This window comes from Sminthopsis crassicaudata, chromosome 5, assembly GCF_048593235.1.
Source record: "Sminthopsis crassicaudata isolate SCR6 chromosome 5, ASM4859323v1, whole genome shotgun sequence".
NCBI classification, from domain to species: domain Eukaryota; kingdom Metazoa; phylum Chordata; class Mammalia; order Dasyuromorphia; family Dasyuridae; genus Sminthopsis; species Sminthopsis crassicaudata.
In genome coordinates, this window is record NC_133621.1 from 103,729,542 (window position 1) to 103,750,742 (window position 21,201).

Below are 21,201 nucleotides of genomic sequence, written 5' to 3' on the forward strand. Positions count from 1 at the left end.
TGACTCTATGCTCACTGCTCCACAGTAGGGGAATGTCCCTTATTATGCAACCCATCATTCATCTGTATTCTCTTTTATTGAACTTAGTCTCTTCCCTATGATCATCTCCTTTAACTCCTCCAGGTGCCAGCTGCCCCCCAACATGCCAACTTTCCCCCTCCCAGGACGAGCACTTTTCAAGCATCAAATTTTCCAGATCTTATCTGGTATGGAGTCATCATCTCCCTTCACTATCCATCTCTCTTCCTTCAAAAGTACATTTGTCAATTGCCCCCCCATCTCCAGAATACGATTTCCTTTTTATTCCTTCCTTTTCCATCTCTCTTCCTCTCACCCACTTTCCTGAAGACTCTTCTCTTTTTGACCCCACAGACATTACCTTGCCCGTATTCCTAGCCTTGACCCTTGTCATTTACTCTTCTCTGTCCTGCTACTACCCTCCCACCTTTTATGTATTCTGCCATGTTGTAATGTTGTTCCCCAAAAGAAGCGTTCATCTGTTGGTAGAATGTTATCAGGTTCTGTCCATAATACCCATTGTCCCACCTGTTATCGCTACCTGATTTCCCTCTTCATCTCTATCTCTTTGTATACATTTAGGAGGAGGTCACTTTTTTGTGATTTTTGTTCTCTTTGGCCTTATTTATTCACTCCCACATTTCTGTTGTTTGGGGTGTTTGAGAGGCAAATCATCTCTTCAGTTCAGTTTTCTTTCTTTTTTTTTTTTTTTCTTTTTAAAATTTTTTAATCTTTTATTTATTTTTTTATTATAGCTTTTTATTTACAAGACATATATATATGTATGTATGTGTATATATATATATATATATATATATATATATATATATATATAAAAGTAATTTTTCAACATTGACCCTTGCAAAACCTTCTGTTCCAACTTTTCCCCTTCTTCCCTCCCACCCCCCCCTCCCCAAGATGGCAGGTAGAATAACACATGTTAAACCTGTTAAATGTTATATGTTAAATGCAATATATGTACACATATTTATACAGTTTTCTTGCTGCACAAGAAGAATCTGATTTAGAAATAAAGTAAAAATAACCTGAGAAGGAAAACAAAAATGCAAGTGGACAATAACAGAAGAAGTGGAAATGCTATGTTGTGGTCCACATTTATTTCCCATAGTTCATTTGCTGGATGTAGCTGGTTCTCTTCATTACTGCAGTTCAGTTTTCTTTCTAAAAAATATTACAAACTCTTTATTATTGAACATCCTTTTTTTTTTTTTAATTCTGTATGGTTAAGTTCACATTTGCAGGATAGGTCACATTAAATTTCATCCTAAGCTCCATTGTTCTTCAGAACACATTATTCTATCCCGCCTCCATTTCCTAGTGAGTATGAAATAGTCTTGCATTATTCAAATGTCCTTTCCTTTGTATTTCAAGGTCTTTCTTTCTATAGCTTGCAGAACTTGTTTCTGAATTAAATTATTAAATTTAATCATTTTGTCGTGGAGTTTGTACCCTGGGTTTTTATTTTTTCTTCTAAAGGCAATATGTTAACTTTTTCAAATGGAATTTCAATTTCTATATTTAGAAGTTCTGGGCAGTCCTCTTCTATTATTTTCTTCAATATGGTATCAAGTTGTAGGGGTTTTCTTTTCTTTTTCTTTTTCTTTTTTTTTTTTTGTTCCTGTAGTGTGGTTATCTCTGTGCATCCCATCTTCAAGTTCAATATGTTTTGCTTGCAGAGTAAGCATATTTTTTTTTAATGTTATTGTTTTTTTTCTACTCTTCTTCTAAGTTGCTCTTCAGTTCTGTGTGGTTTATATTCCCAATCTATTGCTAGTTTCTTGATTTCTTTATTGTGATTTGCCATTATAGAATCATGTTTTTATTTTCATAATTTCTGCTGTGTAAAATGCAAATTCTGTTATCACAATTCTCATTTCTTTTTTTTTTTTAAGCAGCCAGAAACAACAGCATGTTGAAATTCTACATTCTCCTTAGATACCATAGGATCTTCTTTCTCATTAAGTGTTGCATCATAGGTGTCTGAACTTTTTTCCTTCTGTGGTTACTGTTTTTCCTGTTGATTTATCTGTTTATGTTCAAAATTGTTGAGTTTTCTTCTTCCTGAAATCTTTGGTATTTGTCCTTTTTTTCCCTACTTATTTTTCTTATCATTCATTTCCTGGCTCCCTCCCCTTTCATCTTGTTTCCTTGAGGGCTGGATCTCAATGTCTTGGTCCCCTCCATGATGGTCATGTCACACAGTTTCACCAGCTTAAGTCTCTGCCCAAGTGGTTTTTGGGTGGGTAGGATGAATCCCAGATGGATGCTATGTTCTTTTCCCCCTGGCTTGGCAGAGTACACTATCCTCCCCCTCTCCCCCAAACAGTGTCCTATCCTGGTGACCTGTCTCTGTCCCTCTTTTCCTCAGTTCTCTGGCCGGGCACTGGTGAACCTACTTTTCTCGGGGAGACCCTGGTTGGCTTATGCTTTTAAAGAATTGGGGCCATGCTGGCTGTCAAGACCTTTTGAAGCCTAGAGCTGGAGTCTCTATAGCTCCGGGAGGATGGAGGAAGAGGGAATAGAATCCAGGATGTGTTTTGATGTAAACCTATGTTATAGTCTTAGTCTGCTAGTGCAGACTCACTGTCAATAGCATATAGCTTGTTTTGGAGAGGTTTGAGAGGACCTGGGGATTGAAAAGAATATAATCTCAATCCTTGCTTTATCGGATTGTGAAGATCAAATAAGCAGATGAAAGTGTTTTATAAACAGTAAAGTTGTAACACTTGTTTTGGATTCTCTCTCTCCTGAGAGGTTCTCTCTCCCTTCTCTTTGGCTTATCTGTATATGTCCAAGTGAAATTCACTGTATGTCACTCCAAAGGCTGACCATACCTTCCTCTTTTCACTAATTTAGCTCATCTGCTCCTACCCAGGTAGTGTAATGCCAGAGAAACTGAGGTAAGATAGAGTTTATAGAGTATTTAATAATTTACTTAAAAGGGAGAGATTTACTGGGACCAAATGGAATCCAGGAAACAATGTAGGTTCTCAATGACATATATACACGTGGCTCAGATACAGGAGTAGACTGAGGCAGGGAGGAGTCAGGGTGCTGAGAGCGGGAACAGGACTATGGAGCTGGTTCTGACAAGATGGGGTGAACCATGGGGGACATCTGATAAATTACAGAATGGGGAGAGGTACCCAACATTCTGATGATGCCTAAGAGAGAAGGTCTTTTTCCTTATCTGGATCATCATGATAAGGAGGGAGGGGTGATGTTGCAGGACTGACCAGAACAATTAGGTCACAATTTAGGGAAACTGAGTCAGGACAATTAGGGAAACTGAGTCAGGATAATAAAAGAGAACTGTCACACAAAAGTAGTAGCCTGAGAATAACAGCATATTGTTCTGTCCTCAGAGGGTAGACATTAGTCCTGCTTTAACCTCTGATTTTTTCACAAAATATCAAACAAAATTTACATAAATATTTTACATAGTAAAGAAAAAAGAGAACCTGTACTCAAGCCTATAATTTATCAAGAAATTCCCTGTTTCCTGATAATTCTTTGCTTTATCATCTCCCTTTCCCCACTCTGAGATTCATATAGTCTTATACAGAGATAAAGAGTGAAACAACTCTTTGCTGAGGCAAAAACAAATACATCATTCCTCTCTTTAGGACATTAGCCCTCTCCAGAGATCTCCCTGTATTGTCTAAATGATGGATTAAAGACTTGATGGATTAAGAAAATGGGGTTTAGGTTCCAATGTCACTACTAATTTGCTGTATGTTCTTAGCAAATTATTTAACTTCTTGGAGCTTTATCTTATTCATCTTTAAAATGAAAGAGAAAATCGCTGTTTGATTTACATGACAGCTAGTGTAGGGATCAAAAACAACATTGAATTTGAAAGTTTAAAAACAATGAAACAAATGAGAGATTCTCGTTACAATGTCTTATACACATTAGGAGCAATCTGTGTAGAGTAGCATATTTTTCAGGGGACGGGGACTTGGTCTTTTTGTACAATATGATGGGCTGGTAGAAATTTTCTTCCTGAGAAAAGATTTTTTTTTTTTCTTTTGATGAAGGGAAGAGTGAAGTAAGGGAAAAGGTGGAGAGAAAATTGTACACTATGAAGTTAAAAAGAATGAAAAAGTATTTTAAAATAAAATTGTTATTATCTGTTCATTTTATATTGATTAGATATCTCCATGTATCCCTCTTTCCTCCTAGAGATATATTTCATAAAACTGATCAAAATAAATGTAGGAATATGTTTAGAAGAACTGTACAATGTTTAATCTATATTGGATTACTTGCCATCTAGAAGAGAGAGGGCTAGGGGAAGGAAGGGAGAAAAATTTGGAGCACAAGGTTTTGCAAGGATGAATTTTGAAAACTATCTTTAACTGTATTTTGAAAATAAAAATCTATTACTTTAAAATGAAATTAAAATTTTAAAAATGTCTAGATAAAAAAAATGATCAGAAATAAAATCCAAAAATACATTCAAAATTCTAAACCTTTGAATCTCCCACTTTTGCAAAGGTAGGGGAGGAGGTGTCTTCATATCTCTTTCAGATCCATGACATAGTAGGCGTTTAATACAATAATGTCTGATTGTTAACTGACTGTTCTTTGTAGCTTAGTAAGTGAACAAAAAAGTATTTATAAGCACTTACTGTGCTATGTTCTGGGAATACAAATAAAAACTTGCTCACTCCTACTGAAGGAGGGCAGCTGAGGTGAGGCTGTGGATAGAATGCCAGATTTGGAATCAGAAGACTCATCTTCCTGAGCTCAAATCTGGCCTCAGACATTTCTTAACTTAATTCTTAACTCTGGGCAAATCACTTAACCCTGTTTACCTCAGTTTCCTCATCTGTCAAATAAGCTAGAGATGGAAATGGAAAACCATTCTAGTATATCTGCCAAGAATACCCCAAATGGGATCAGGAAAAGTCAGACATGATTGAAAATGACTGAATACTAACAATAGATAAAGTGAGAAGAATTGACATTGGTTAGTCACCAGTCAATACAGCTCAACTTTGGAGCAAGAGTTCTAAAGCCAGGTGAATACCCCATGATCTAGGTGCATATTTTGTAGAGGTCCGGAAGGTGATGTTTCTGGTGGAAGAGCACTGGTCTTGTAGTTGCCATGCAACTAGAAAGATGATTTGGATAAATGACTAGATGGGGGTGTCAATCTAATTATTATTCATTTAAAACAATATCTAGTCTGTGAGAGGAAGTTTACTAAGGCTGCTGTTGACTTGTGAACCTGAGCAGCCATGCTCATAGGATTTCCTCTGCCCTGTCTTTGATATCACCAGTCAGAAACTTAAAATTTATTTATTCCTTTAGTCTTTCATTCATTTTTTGGGGTGATTGTGGTGGGTAATATGAAGCCATGATTTTATTGTTAAAGGGAACTCCCTGGTAAGAAAACTTCCTCTATCAATACAGAACAACAACTATGACTATAATTTACTCTTTTAGAAAGTTGGCTACAATACTAAAAAAGTAAGTAACTTACTCAGGGTCACAGAGCCAGTGTGTGTGTCAGAAATGAGATAGGTCTGCTTCTTCCTGACTCAGAGGCCCATTCCCTAGCTAAACCTTGCCACATATTAAAATCAGTTTTATTGATGCCTTTTATTTTTATATTCAAATCATTTCTGAAAAAGCCTTCTTCTCCCACCTTAGATCAAAACCTCCATTGTTATAAAAATACTGAAGCAAAAACACTTCATATAATGACTATGACTATGTAATAAAATATTCCGCCTTAATAGTCCCCTGCCTTCCTACTGACTGGAGGGAGGAATGACTGACAATGAATTATGTCAAAATGATGGTAAAATCTCAGCTGAAGCTTTTTGTGGATTCTTTATTTCCTCAGGAAACTCTACAGTGGAAAGAAGGGCAGTTTGGGATTCTGACCCCCTTAGAAAATGGCCAAAAAGACGGAGCCTGTAACCACAATTGGCCTTGAAGATCTGAGCCCTGAGTCCTCAGAATCGCAGAAAGGTAAGAGGTTTTTTTTTTGTTTTTGTTTTTGTTTTGTTTTTGAGGCTGGGGTTAAGTGACTTGCCCAGGGTCACACAGCTAGGAAGTGTTAAGTGTCTGAGACCACATTTGAACTCGGGTCCTCCTGAATTCAAGGCTGGTGCTCTATCTGCGCCACTTAGCTGCCTCTGAAAGGTAAGAGTTTTAAAACACAGCAAGTCCTCTATTCCCCTTCTAGAGAAATGAGCAAATCCTCCAACTCTTCCCACCAGTGTTTGCTTAAAGCCAGCTTTGCCTTTCTTCTTTAGAGCCAAAGACATTCACAGTAGAAGATGCTGTGGAGACCATAGGATTTGGACGGTTTCACATAGCACTGTTCCTAATCATGGGCAGCACAGGGGTAAGTGTCCATCTTATCATTGGATTCTTTAGACATCAAACTGTTGTCCTGAACACAGGAAATAAGCAATTAACTTTAAATCATCCACAGCAAGAATGATCTCAAAGGCTAAATATTTTTTTATATATAATAATAGCTTTTTATTTTTTCAAAATACATGCAAAGATCATTTTCAACATTTACTCTTGCAAAACTTGAATGTTCAAAAAATTTCCCCCTTCCTCTACCTCTACCCCTCCTCTAGACAGCAAATAATCCAATTTTGAAAAAATTCTGTTGATTTTTTTTTTTAAAGGAGATAGGGATGAGGGAGTATCTCCTATTCTTAGAATTAACAATACGTCAAAATCAAATAAATCACACCATTGCAGTTAATCTCTCTCCAATTGTATACTCTAATATACTAGTCAACTTCTTTCCTGCTTCCTACCAAAATTGTATTATGGAAAGGAACAACATCAATCCAGAGTCTCTAAAGCATTAACGTAAAGTAAAGGTGGCTTCTTTATTTAACTTTCTAATTAATATTTTTCCTAAGCCAGGGAAGTATTATTTTTATTTTAAAGTTTTCTATTTCTTGCTATTCTAGAGTAAATAAGAGTGTTTAAATGAGACTAAGAATTAGTTCCAGGCAGCTGAGTGGCTCAATGGATAGAGTACCTGACTTGGAATCAGAAACACTCTTCTTTGTCAGTTCAAATTCAGTCTTACATACTTATTAACTGTGAGACCCTGGTTAAGTCACTTAATCTCATTGCCTCAGTTTCCTGATTTGTAAAATGAACTGGAGACGAAATGGCAAACCACTTTGGTATCTCTGCCAAAAAAAACCACAACAAACCCAATTTGGGTCATAAAGTTAGATATAAATAAAAAAATTAACTGAATTACAAGAATATTATTTAATTAAGAAGACTGAGATAATATCCTTAAAAATATGAAAGCAAAATAAGTTTATCAATAATCATTTATTAAGCATCTACTACATATCAATATCTAGATATATTGGTATTTCTACCAATATCTACTATATATTAATATCTTTGTTTATAAGACAAAAAGTGAAATAGTTCTTGCCTTTAAGGAGGTGATATTCTTTTGTGGGAGACAAGATGGACATATACCAATCTCTTTATGTGGCTACATGTCTATATAGATATATATACATATCTAGAGAGAGATAGAATACAGAATATAATTGATAATCGCTGTGCTTTGAAGAAAACCAGACATTTTAAGAAGAAAGGAAATATTCAGGTCTGCATTGATAATCCATAAGGAACCCATAAATAATGCTGATAAATAATAGCTCAGGTGCAAGAGTAAAGATTGAAAAGTATCTGAATATAATTTGAAAATAAAAAGCTAAAAAAAATTACATCAGACAATAAAATATATATATATTTCAGCCCAAAGAACACTCTTCCTAATCAATCCATTTGTGTTTCAATCTTAAAAAAAAAAAAAAAAATTAGCTCATGTGTAGCATTTTGAGCCTTTCAACATCCTGTGAAGTATGTAGCATTATTACCCTCAGGAGTCAATAAACATTAATTAAGGCTTACTATATACCAGGCACTGGAAATTCAAAGAAAGGGGGAAAAGTCTCTGCTCTGAAGGAGCCCACAGTCCAAAGAGGGAGACAAGCTATATATAGGATAAATTGGAGATAATCAACAAAGGGAAATTACTGAGATGAATAGGGACCAATGAAGGCTTCCTGTACAAGGCAGGGCTTTGGCTAGGAATTGAAGGAAGGCAAAATGCAGAGATGAGGGACAGCTGCCCAGACACAGAAAATGCCTGAAGCAGTAAGATGGAGGCTCATTTTACAAAACAGGATTTTGTATTTGATCCCAGAGGCAAGAGGGAGCTACTGAAGTTTGAGTAAGGATCCTCATTTTATAAATGAGAAAACTGAAGTTTAGGGAAGGGAATCCATGCCACTAAGATTCAGAGCTACAATAGTATAATTCTGCCATGTTACTTTCTTTTGCTTTCTTCTTAATTCTTTGCAGTCTGACTTCTGATCTCATTCAACTGAAATTGCTCTTTTCAAAATAGTCAATGTTCTCCAATGGCTAAATCTAATGTCTTTTTTTTTTTTTTTTTTTTTTTTTTAATCCTTTATCTCTCTTCAGCCTTTGTATTGCTTAGCATAGACTCCTGGAGTTCTCTTCCCTCTGGGTTTTGTGTGACACTACTTTTTCCTGCTTTTCTTCCTCACTGTCATATTGTAATTTTTCAATTTCCTTTGCTGGATTTTCATTTAAGTAATTTTCATAAGTGTTCCCTAAAGCTCTGTTCTGGGCTTTCTTTTCTTCTGTCTCTAAATTATTATAGTTGAAATTATCAACTGTCTTGGAGATAATGATTATCATCTCTATGCTGATGATTCACAGATCTACTTATTCAACACTAATCCCTCTCCAACTATACATTGTATATCTTGAACTAAATGTCTTCTTGAAATCTTAAACTCAACATGTCCAAAACTCAACTCATTATTTACCTACCACTACCAAGGCTTCCCCTCTTCCTAATTTTCTCTAGTGCCAAGGGCATAACCAATATCCCAGTGACCCTGGCTTAAAATTTATATTTCATCCTTGACTTCTCATAATTTTTAACTCTTCATAGACAATTTGTTTTCAAAACCTAAGTCATTTTCATAACATCTCATGTATATGTCTCCTTTTTGTCCTCTGACACTGGAACCACCCTGATGTAGTCTCATTATCTTATGCCTGGACTATTTCAATAGCTTGATAGCTGGTTGGTCTCCCTGCCTCAAATCTCTCCTTTCCAGTCCATTTTCCATCCTGATCTTGTCACCTATAACAGCATCCAGTAAACTTCTATGCCTTCTTATTATCTCCAGGATCAAATATAAAAATCTTCTGTTTAGTATTCAAAGTCATTCACCATTTAGTACCTTTCTATCTTTCCAGACTTCTTACACATTACTCCTCATGTACTTTGATACAGTGACACTGCCTTTGTTGTTTCTCAAATTAGACACTTCATCTCCTGACTTTGGATGTTTTCACTAGTGGTTCCCCACACATGGAATGTCTCCCTCCTCATTTTCCTTCCTAGGTTTCTTGACTTCCTTCAAGTCCCAGCTGAAATCCCTCCTTCAATGAGAAGGCTTTCAATAGATAGCTTCAATTGAAGCATAAAAAGGTAAACAGGAAAGAGAAAACAATGGATTCATAAGGGTTGAACTGTTTATATTCCTTCATGGCAGATATTTGTAACTCTTAAAAACTTTCTCATTAGTAGAGCAATTAGGAGTATACATAGAGGGTGTGGGTATGACTTGACTGTAATTGGATACCATCTTAAAAAACAAAATAAAAAAATAGGGGTAAGAAATAAGTGGGAGAAGGAAGAAGGGAAAGCTGGAATGGAGTGAATAGTCTCATATAAAAGAAGCACAAAAGCAGAGGAGGGAAGATTGGTGGTAGTGGACAACAGTTGAACCTTACTTTCATCAGCATTGGTTCTTAGAGGGAATAACATACATATTTTGGATATAGACATTTATTTTACCCTCTAAGGAAGTAAAAAGGGATGGTGATAAGATAAGAAGGGTGAAATTGATAGAAAGGAGGACAGATTGGGGGAAGTGGTAATCAGAAGTAAAACCCTTGTGAGGTTGGACAAAGTAAAAAATAAGAGAGAGAGAAATATAAAGAAGGGAGAAATAGGGTGGAAGGAAAAACACATCTATCACAATTGCAGATGTGTAGATTTATTTACCCAAAAAATGGATGTAGGAAATAGAATGGATTAAAAACCAGAATCCTTCAGTGTAGTGTTTACAAGAAACATATTTGAAGCACAGAGACACACATGAACAAAGGTGAGAGACTAGAGAAGAATCTATTATGCTTCAGCTGAAAAAACAGCAAGGGCAGCAATCTCCTTCTCAGACAAGGCAAAAACAAAAATAGATCCAATTAGAAGAAATAAAATAAAAATACTATATCTTGCTGAATAGGTACCATAGACAATTAAGTAATATCAATATTAAACATATATACACCGAAAGCTATAGCATCTAAATTTTTAAAGAAGTTAAATGAATTACAGAAGGAAGTAGACACTAAAGTTAATAGTAAAGTTAACTTTTCTCTCACAGAAGTAACCTTTAAAAAAAAATAAGAGGGTAAGTAGAATTTTAGACAAGTTAGATATGATAGAGGTCTGGAGGAAAATGAATTGGAATAGAAAGGAATATATCTTTTCTTAGTGGTACATGAAATCCACACAACAATTGACCATGTATTCAGGCAGAAAAACCTTACAACCAAATATAGAAAAGCAGAAATACTAAATGCAACCCTTTCAGATTCCAATACAATTAAAAATATATTCAAAAAAGAGAAGTGGAATGATAGATCAAAAATTATTTGGAAATTAAGGAATCTAATTCTAAAGAATAAGTGAGTCAAAGAACAAATCATAAAAATAGTGAAAGAAAATAACAATGAGATGAATGCCAAAATTATCAAAGTACAACTTGGGGGAAATTTTGTATCTCTAAGTGAGTATATCCATAAAATAGAAAAAGAACAAATCAGTAAATTGGTCATGAAACTTAAAAAAAAAAAAAAAAAAAAAAAAAAAAAAAAAGAAAAAGAATTAATTTAAAATCCCCAAATAACAAATTGGAAATCCTGAAAATTAAAGAGAAATTAATCAAATTGAAAATAAGAAAACCATTGAACAAAAAAAACCCAATAAAACAAACCATTGACTAATTTGATTTTAAAAAGGAAAGAAGAAAATCAAACTACCAGTATCAATCATGAAAGGAGTAAATTTATCAGCAAAGAATAGGAATTTAACGCAATTATTAGGAGCAATTTTGCCCAATCAGATGTCAATAAATATGACAATTTGGTTTGATTTTTGTCCTTTATTCTTGAAGCAGACCAAAATGACACCATTATATTAGAGTCAAATTTTATTGTGTCTTGCTGTTGCTGATCAGACCAATATGATCTTGAAATGCTTTACTACAAGTCAAGTACAAATGGGTTCATATGAACATTGAGGTGGATTCTCTAAGTTTACACATTTTGGATTTCTTTTGAGGTGTAGTGTTCACTTTTTCGGTTTTCTGGGGTCAGCCTTCATTTTAGTTCAGTAATCACCACACGAGTAGCCAGGGGTTAAAGTCCAAATTCTTTATTATCTCTTTCAAGGTCTTGTCTCCTTTCCTGGGACCTGGTTAGCTTTCTTAAAGGCCTATCTCTCTCCTTTGTTCTGAGAGCTTGAGCTCCCATCTGTTTTCTCTGCCCTCTGAATCTCTCCAAATGAATTCTGGCTAAGGCTCCCAGCTTATATGCTCTACACTGAGTATAAACCAATCATTATATCACTAGAAAACCATTATTTGTTATAGGATTAACTCTATCGTACTGAACCATACTAAACTATATAATCATTGTCTCATCAATTCCACTGATTTTGAACTTGAAACAAAGGATTCTTACAAGGTGCTGAGTTCTGGCCCATAACATTGAGGTACGTCACTTTTGATGAAGACATGACATGATGGGTGATATGTTCCAGCATCTCCCATGTCAGGCAATCAGTTCTAAAGTTCTCAAGAGACCCTGAGAGTATCCTTGTGTAACTTTTTCCCCCCAACCATCATGTGAGCACTTGCCTTGTGTGAGCTCTCCATAAAAAGGTTTTTTCCTTCTTTTTTTTTTTTTTTTTTTGGCAAGTGTACGTTTGGCATTCAAACAATGTGACCAGCCCGAACATCTAGTTTGAAAAAGGATCTCAGTGTCTCATATCTTATCCTGTCAGGTGATCTCAGAATCTTCCTAAGACAATTCAAATGAGCTGATTCCATTTTCTGGCATGATGTGGGTATACTGTCCAAATTAATGGGTATACAGCAAGAAGGTCAGCACAATGGCTCTATAGACCTTCAGTTTGGTAGGCAATCTAATACCTCTTCTCTCCCATACTTTCCTGTGGAGCCCTCCTAACACTGAGCTAGCTGGCAATGCAAGTGTCAATTTCATTATCAATGTATAAGAATACTGTCGAGATAAGTGAACTTACATGGCAGTTTAATAAATTGTGTATTTAATGAGTATTTATAATAAAATAAATGAGTATTTACAAAAATATAAATTACTCAAATTAAAAGAAGAGAAGATAGAATACTTAAATAACCCCATCTTAGGAAAAAAACAAAACAAAACTGAACAAGGCATCTATAAATTCCCCCCCAAAAAATCCCTAGGGCTAGAAAGATTCACAAGTGAATTCTACCAACAATTAAAGGACAATTAATCCCAATACTACATTAAGCATTACCAACAAAGTCTAGCAGCAAGAGCTAGAAAGAAAAATTTCATTTAAAATAATTATAGACAATATGAAATATTTGAGTTTACCTGCCAAGAAAAAACCAACCAGGAATTATATGAACACAACTATAAAACACTTTTCGAATAAAGTTAGATCTAAACAACCAGAAAAATATTAATTGTTCATGAATAGGCTGAGCCAATATGATAAAAATGACAATACTACCTAAATTGATCTATTCAGTACCATATCAATCAAACATTTTAGAGATGGGGGAAAAAATTTATCTAGAAGAACAAAATGTCAAGAAAATTAAGGGAATCAATGGAAAAAAAAATGTGAAGGAAGGTGGCCTAATTGAATTAGATCTCAAATTATAAAATGGTAATCATCAAAACAATCTGATACTGGCTAAGAAATAGTGGTATATCAGTGAAATGATTAAATACACAATACACAGTAATAAATGATCGTAGAAATCTAGAATTGTTAAACCCAAAGGTGCAAGTTTTTGTGTCAAAAATTTTTTTATTTGATGAAAGCTGCTGGGAAGACTGAAACAGTTACGGCAAAAACTAGGGTTAGACCAACATCTCAAACTATATATACCAAGATAAAGTAAAAAAGGAGACATGATATAGATATAAAGGATGATACTATAAGCTAATTTGAAGAACACGACTAGTTTACCTTTCAGATCATAGATAAGGGAAGAATTTAGGACCAAACGATGTAGAGAGCATTGTAAAATGAATAACTGATTATAAAATCTAAAAAGTTGTACAACTTCCCTTCCCCTTCCCACCAAAAAATAAGACACAACACAACCAAAATTAGAAAAGTCGGAAAAATTTTTTTTATAACAAATATCTCTGATGAAGGCCTAATTTCTCATATATAGGTAACTGAATCAAATTCATAAGAATACAAATCATTCCACAACTGATAAATTGCCAAAGATATGAGCAAACAGCTTTCAGACAAATCAAAGATATTTTATGGTCACGTAAAAATGATTTAAATACTATTGATTGTGAGATACATGAAATTGGTTAATATGACAGAAAAGGAAAATAATAAATAGTAGAGGGGTGTGGCAAAACTACAACACTAGCACACTGTTGATGGAGTTGTGAACTGATCCAACCATTCTGAAGAGCAATTTAAAACTATGCCCAAAGAGCTATAAAACTGACTGTGCCCTGTAATCTAGCAATACTACTATTAAGTCTGTATTCCAAAGAGATTAGAAAAAAAAATAGAAAAAGAAACTATTTCTTTCAGTTGGATTTAACTCTTTGTGATCTCATTTGGGATTTTTTAGGCAGGGATACCATTATGGTTTACCATTTCCTTCTCCATTCATTCTACAGATGAGGAAACTGAGGCAAACAGTAGGAAGTGACTTGCTCACATAATTAGTATCTGAAGTCAGATTTGAAATTAGGAAAATGAGTTTTCCTGATTCCAGGCCCAGTGCTTAATCCACTGTCTCACCTATCTGTCCAAGGGCCTCTGTATACTTAGGGGAACTCCTATACTTATTCATGTAATAGTTTGTAATCATTTTCTGGAGGTCTTATAACTTTTTCTTCAATTAAACTAAAAGGCTCTTAAAGCCAGGGAACATGTCTTTTATTTACCTTTTACAATCATCAATACAGAGTTTGTTTGTTTTTTTTTTTGTTTTTTTTTTTTTTTTTTAACAAATGAAGGAGGGAGAAAGGCTTGGAGAGCTATGTACAGGGTACTCAGACTTGGTGTTCTTTTCCTCAAGGTGGCTGAGGCCATGGAAATCATGTTGATTGCTGTGGTGTCCCCTGTTATCCGTTGTGAATGGCATCTGGAGGACTGGCAAGTGGCTTTTGTGACCACAGTGAGTAGTCCCTCTTCATGCTATGAGTATATAGGAATAGAAACCCAGAGCATCTACCTACCATCTTACCTTATCCCAGCTATGAGTCCTAAAACGGAGAATTCTAGAACCTGGTCATTTATTAGCAATTCTTATAAACCAAATTTCTATCAAACATATTTAATGTTGGTTATTCATTTTATATACTTAGTCTGAGAGACAAGAATGTTACACTGATACTTTTTAATGGATCCCTAAAATCCCCATTCTTCTTCACTTTAAGAGACCTGCATGATATATTACAATTCCAATTTAACCACTTGTTTGTCAAAAATTATACCACAAGTTGACTGTAGTGTAATAAAACCAGTGTCTTGTACATAATAGTCATTTAATAAAAAAAATAAATGAATGAATAAAATAAATAAAAAATAAATGAATGAATAAAACCACGAGAAGTATTTCTGAATACTTTGAGGGAGATTTTGAGGATGCAGTTTATCCCATTACTTATTTAAGTATGTTTCTTCTCTGTTCATTGTACTCTGTTCTTCCTGGTTCCCTCTCTCCTGCTCAATTGCTGTTTATTCAAGATCTCTTTGATCTTTGGCCTAGCAACTTTATCAGCAGAAACTGCCCACAACTAGGGCCAAAGGCCATGGATAACTGGTCATCTTTTGACTCCTTATTCTTTCCAGTGTTCCTACTTCTAAGATCCCATGATTATAAGAATTTACTTTCTATTCAATTTGATGCATTGTTCTACAACAAAGTGTTTTAAACTCTAACCCAGATTTTGAGATACATCCCATTTGTAATCATAGGTAAAGGTTGCCTAGCTAAGTGTATCCAGGCAGCTGTAATTGGTAACCAAGTACCATCAACAAGATCATTTAAATTCCTTTCCTTGCAAAATCTAATCGTGTTTATATAATGTCCCAGTTAGGCTAGGTGTTCTTAAGAATACTATATGGACCTCTTAACCCATAAATAGATTTCAGGAAGTGCATGAATTTAGATGGAAAAAAATCCTTATTTAAACATAATTGGTTTCTTCCTTGTATTTTATTTTATACATTTAAAGACATTATTCTGAGTCAGTCCCTAAGTTTCACTAGCTTGTTTCCTCTGTAAGAAAAAAAACAAAACAAAACAAACAAACAAAAAAAACAAGTTCTTCATAAGAAGAGTGGTTTATTTATATTTTTAAGAAGATCCTTAATAATAATCTGTGCTGATATTTAGAATTTATTTAAGGTTGTCTAATATAGTTGCTATTTATATCAGAAATGCATGGCTGTCTGGATGAGGGTGCATCTTTTAGCAACATATCTTAAGTAGCAGTAAGCCAGAATCACAAAAATGTCCTAAAAAAGCAAACTTTTAAAAAATGAGCAAACTAGGTCATAAAGAATCCACTCTGTGACATTCCCTTTTTCATCACCATTAGCCTCTACTTCCTTCCTCTATTTTAGAGAAGAAAGGTTAAAGTGACACATTTTAGATTATGATTTAAATATTTTCTCTCACCTCATAGATGGTGTTTTTTGGCTACATGGTGTTCAGCATCGTATTTGGCCTCTTAGCTGACAGATATGGTCGCTGGAAGGTATGTTGAATCTGGTCACCTAATGTGGAGTTTTTTTATTTTCCATTATCTTTAAAAAAAAATTATTCTGTTACTTACAATGAAGAGAGCCATCTGCATCCAGAGAGAAGAATATGAGGACTGAATGTGGATCACAACAGTATTTTCTCCTTTTATTGTTGTTATTGTTTGCTTCCTTGTTTTTTCTTTCTCATTTTTTCCCCTTTTGATCTGATTTTTCTTGTGCAGCAAAACAAATATGAAAATGTTTAAAAGAATTGGACAGCTAGAAGGTGTAGTAGATAGAACACTGGTCCTGGAGCCAAGAGGACTTGAATTAAATCCAGCCTCAGACACTTTAACACTTACAAGCTGTGTGGCTTTGAGCAAGTCATTTTAACCCCAAGTGCCTCAAAAGAATAAAAAAAAAAGAATTCACATGTTTAACCTTTACTTGTTATCTTGAGAGGGGGGAGGAGGAGGAGGAAGCATGAGAAAAAGTTGCAAGGGTGAATGTTGTTGAAAACTATCTCTGCTTGTATTAAATTTTTTTTTAAAAAAAGCTATCATTTAAAAATTATTTTATTTTCAGTTCCAAATTTTTCTCTTACCCACTATCTTGCATCCATTGAGAAGGCCAAAAAACAAACAAAAAAATCCAAAAAACATTACAAATATATGTTGTTATACAAAACAAATTTCCACCTTAGCTATGTCAAAAAAAAAAAAAAAAGATAAGTAAATCACTGCAGTCTGCACTCTGAGTCCATCAGTACTTTATCTGGAGGAGTTTCATTGTGAGTCTTTTGGAATTGTGGTTGGTCATTGCATTGATCAGTTATTAAAGTTTTTAGAATTTTTATCTTTATAGTATTGCTGTTGCTGTAGATATTGTTCTGGTTCTGCTGACTTCACTTTGTATCCATTCACATAAGTTTTTCAAGGTTTTTCTGAAAGCATCTCTTTCATCATTTCATACAGCACAATAATATTCCATCACATTCATATAGCTTAACTTTTTCAGTCATCCCTGTAGACTGGCATTTCTTTGGTTTCCAATTCATTACTACCACCATAAAAAACTACTATAAATATATTTCCTCTTTTTTTGGTTCTCTTTGGGATATAAATATAATAGCAATGTTGCTAAATAAAAAAAATAATTAGTTTAATATTTTGGGGCATAGTTCCTTATTGCTTTCCAGAATGGAAACAGACCCATCAACAATGCACTCATATGACTATTTCTCCACATTCCCCACAGCATTCATGACCAATCTCATGAGTATGAGGTCATACCTCAATTGTTTTCATTTGCTTTTTGAAAAATTAAAAAACAGTTTCCTCCCAATCACATATAAAAATAAAATTTAACGTTTGGCTTTTTTTTTTTTTTTAAGTTTGAGTTTTAAATTCTATCCTCTCTCTTCCCTCCCTTCTCCCTGAGACAGTAAGCAATATGATACAGGTTATACATGTTGTAATCATGTAAAAATATTTTCATATTAATCATTTTACGCAAGAAGACTTTTAACAAAACAGAAAAAATAAAGTGAAAAATTGTGTGCTGATTCAGTCTGTATTCAGATAACATTAATTCTTGGGAGGTGGTATGCTTGTTCCATCATGAATTGTTGTGGATCACTGGATTGCTGAGAATCGTCATTTATAGTTCATCATACAATATTGCTGTTATTGTGCACAATATTCTCCAGTTCTGCTCACTTCACTTTGTAACAGTTCATGTCAATCTCTCTAGGTTTTTTTTTAAATCATTCTATTTGTCATTTCATATAACAATAATATTGTATTATATTTAACATGTATTGGTCAATATGCCATTTGGGGGAGAAGGGAGAAGGGAGGGAAAAATTTTGAACAAAAGGTTTTGCAACTGTCAATGCTGAAAAATTAACCATGTATATATCTTGTAAATAAAAAGCTATAATAAAAAATAACATTGTATTACGATCACGAACCACTACTTATTCAGCCATTCTCCAATTAATGGGCATCCCTTCAATTTCCAATTTTTAGTAACCAAAAAAGAGCTGCTTTTGTACAAATAAGTTTTCCCAGAATGATTGGATTAGTTCACAACTACACCAACAATGCCTTAATGTCCTAGTTTTCCCACATTCTCTCCAATATTTGTCATTTTCCATTTTTGTCACATCTATCTGATATCTCAAGTCAGATAAACCATATTTTTCCTACTTAATGGTATTTTATTATTTTTCAAATCACATGTAAAAATGGTTTTTAACATTCATCTTTGTAAAATTTTGGCTCCAAATTTTTCTCCCTTCTTCTCTTTTCTCCCCAAGACAGTGAGTAATCTGATAGGTTATACATGTGCAATTATATTAAACATAATACCGCATTAGTCATGTGAAAGAAGACTCAGAATAAAAGGGGAAAACCCTGAGAAAGGGGGGAAAAAAGAGGGGACGTATGCTTCAATCTGCATTCAGACTCCATAGTTTTCTCTGGATGTGAGGAGCATTTTCTATTAGCAGTCTTTTGGAATTGTTTTAGATCATTGAATTGCTGAGAAATAAATCTCTGTAAGTATATCATCTGCACAGGGCTTCTGTTGCTGAATACAATGTTCTCCTAGTTCTTTTCACTTCAACTTGGTATCAGTTCATGTAAATTTTTAGAAATTTTCCTGCTCATCATTACATATAGCACAATAATATTCCATTACTTTCATAAATCACAACTTGTTCAGTAATCTTCCACATGATGGGCATCCCCTTGTTTTCCAATTCTTTGCCACCAAAGAAAGATCTGTCGTAAATATTCTTGAATATATGAGTCATTTTTCTCTTTAATAATGTTTGGGATACAGACCTAGTAACGATTTTGCTGGATCAAAGGGTGTACAGTTTTATAGTCCATTGGGCATAGCTCCAAATTGTTCTCCAGAATGTAAAATATATATTTTTTGAGGTGATTCAGAGGTATGCTATTACATTCCTAGCTTGATATAAGTTTGAAACATTAAATAGTCCCTGCCAGGTCCCCCTCCTGGAAGTTCCCTTTTCTCACCTTTGTGGCTCAATTGCAATTACTGAGGAAACTGATGGAAATATCTGAGGAAACAAAGGTTTGTGCTTCCAAGCATATCTATTTATTAAGCAATGCATTCTAATTGCATACCAAGTAGGACCAAGCCTCCTTAACTTGGCACTGGGCTTGAATACATTGGAATACAGATTCTTTGTATTAAAAAAAAATTAGCAGAATGTAAACCAGGATATTAGTTTAGGTCATCTGATTTCTAATTGAAGAAATATGATGCATTTTTTCCAAGTTGGGAAGGAAAGAGAGTGAGTTTTGGTTGAGTTGGGAGGGTACAAGTGGGTTTCAAGATATTTCCCTTCCCAAAATTCAGAGATACTGATTAATTGCTTCCACCTGTATTTTATAAAACAATAGATGACTTATACCATTAATTTTCCATGAATGATTTACAGAAAAACAAGATGGAGGTTAGTTACATGTGGCAACACAAGATAAAGTTCAGTGTTCATGAGATGGAATCCAATTGTTTCTCTCAATTTTCACACCAAGAAATTCAATTTTGTAACTTACCTTCACTTTGTTTCTTCAACTGAAGATTCTTCTCTGAAAATGGTTCTTTTTAGCTCTGACATTTTTTTTTTCCCCCCTGAGGATTAAATGACTTTCCCAGGATCACACAGCTAAGAATTTGGACTCAGGTCCTCCTGATTCCAGAGCTGGTACTCTATCCACTGCATCACCTAGCCGCCTTTCACACTTTTAATGTGCCTTTTGCACTCCCCATCCCTACCCTGCTCAAGGCTAAGACTGAACAACTTCCTTCTATTTTTTTTCTTCCTAAAAGAAAGGTTTGTTTTTTAAAGTCTCTAACTATAAGTCTGATCTCTGACTTTTGTATGATCTGCTGCCCTTGTAGTCATGGGTTTTACAGACTCAGTGAATATATTTTTTAAGGGGGAAGGAAGTTAGGGGAAAGGAGATATGATGTAAACATTAAAGTGAGGAACTCCTGGTCTAGAAATTCCCTCCACTGATGCTCAGCTGTAAAATAAGGGGCTAGGAAAAAAATGTAATTTCCATTTATGAGGCTAAATTAGCAATTTTAGTCTTTATTGCTTGGAGCATTATAAGGTTGTGACTCCATAATCATATAGCCAATATGTGTCAGGGAAAGAGCTTGAATTTAAGTTATCCTGATTCCACAGTTGACTTTTTATTCATTATATCATGTTCCCTCTCTAGGGGCTGGCTGCGTATTCAAAAAGAGAACATTTATTGAATTGTCATGCTTTAAGGTGTCCATGATATCATGGATTAAAATAATAATTTATTGTAAAGATTAAAATTTGGTATTTTAAGATTCACAAAACACTTTTTATATTTGTCATTGATATAAAGTATAACCTTTGTGGTTTCTCATCCCATGAAATTTTTGTCTGTGTCCTTAAGTCTACCACTGATGTCCTATCCAACATGCTAAATGTTTTTTCCCAAAGTTTTTGTTTTTGTTTTTGTTTTTTTATTATTTTAAGATAACCAAACAACCAAAGTTACTAAGTTATCTTTTACTTTTACCAATTACTGGATCACCTGACTTCTTTCTTTAACTGTATTTTTTATTCATCTTTTTTTCTAGCATACAAGTCTTTATTAGGTATTTCAGCTTATGTACATGTCATACATTGTCCTCCCTTGCTCTTTGTCATTAATAATTTCACTTTGAATGTCATGGTGTTCCATGTTTTGTAATGGTAGCAATATCACTAGATTATTTATATTGAAAAAGGTGGACTTTTATGTGAGAAAGTCAGCTATGATCATTGAAAACATTATGCATTTTTTGACAGTAAACCATTCTCATTTTTCTGTTATTTGATTTGGGATATAGATCATTATTTATCTGCAGTGGCTATCCAAGCTATTTGTCTTACTGGCTTAAGACATAGTTGGATGGGAAGCCTCTTGAGTTATAACAACTGTGAA

General features: G+C 34.3%; 1 protein-coding gene across 1 annotated transcript in view; it reads left to right on the plus strand.

Annotated features, from left to right (window-relative positions):
- Window positions 1-21,201, plus strand: part of SVOPL (SVOP like) — an 87,995-nt gene that overhangs the window by 11,935 nt on the left and 54,859 nt on the right. The window contains 4 exon segments of the mRNA XM_074267813.1: window positions 5,897-6,024; window positions 6,312-6,403; window positions 14,523-14,621; window positions 16,138-16,209. Coding sequence (XP_074123914.1) covers window positions 5,949-6,024; window positions 6,312-6,403; window positions 14,523-14,621; window positions 16,138-16,209 — 339 coding nt within the window. The 5' untranslated portion in view covers window positions 5,897-5,948.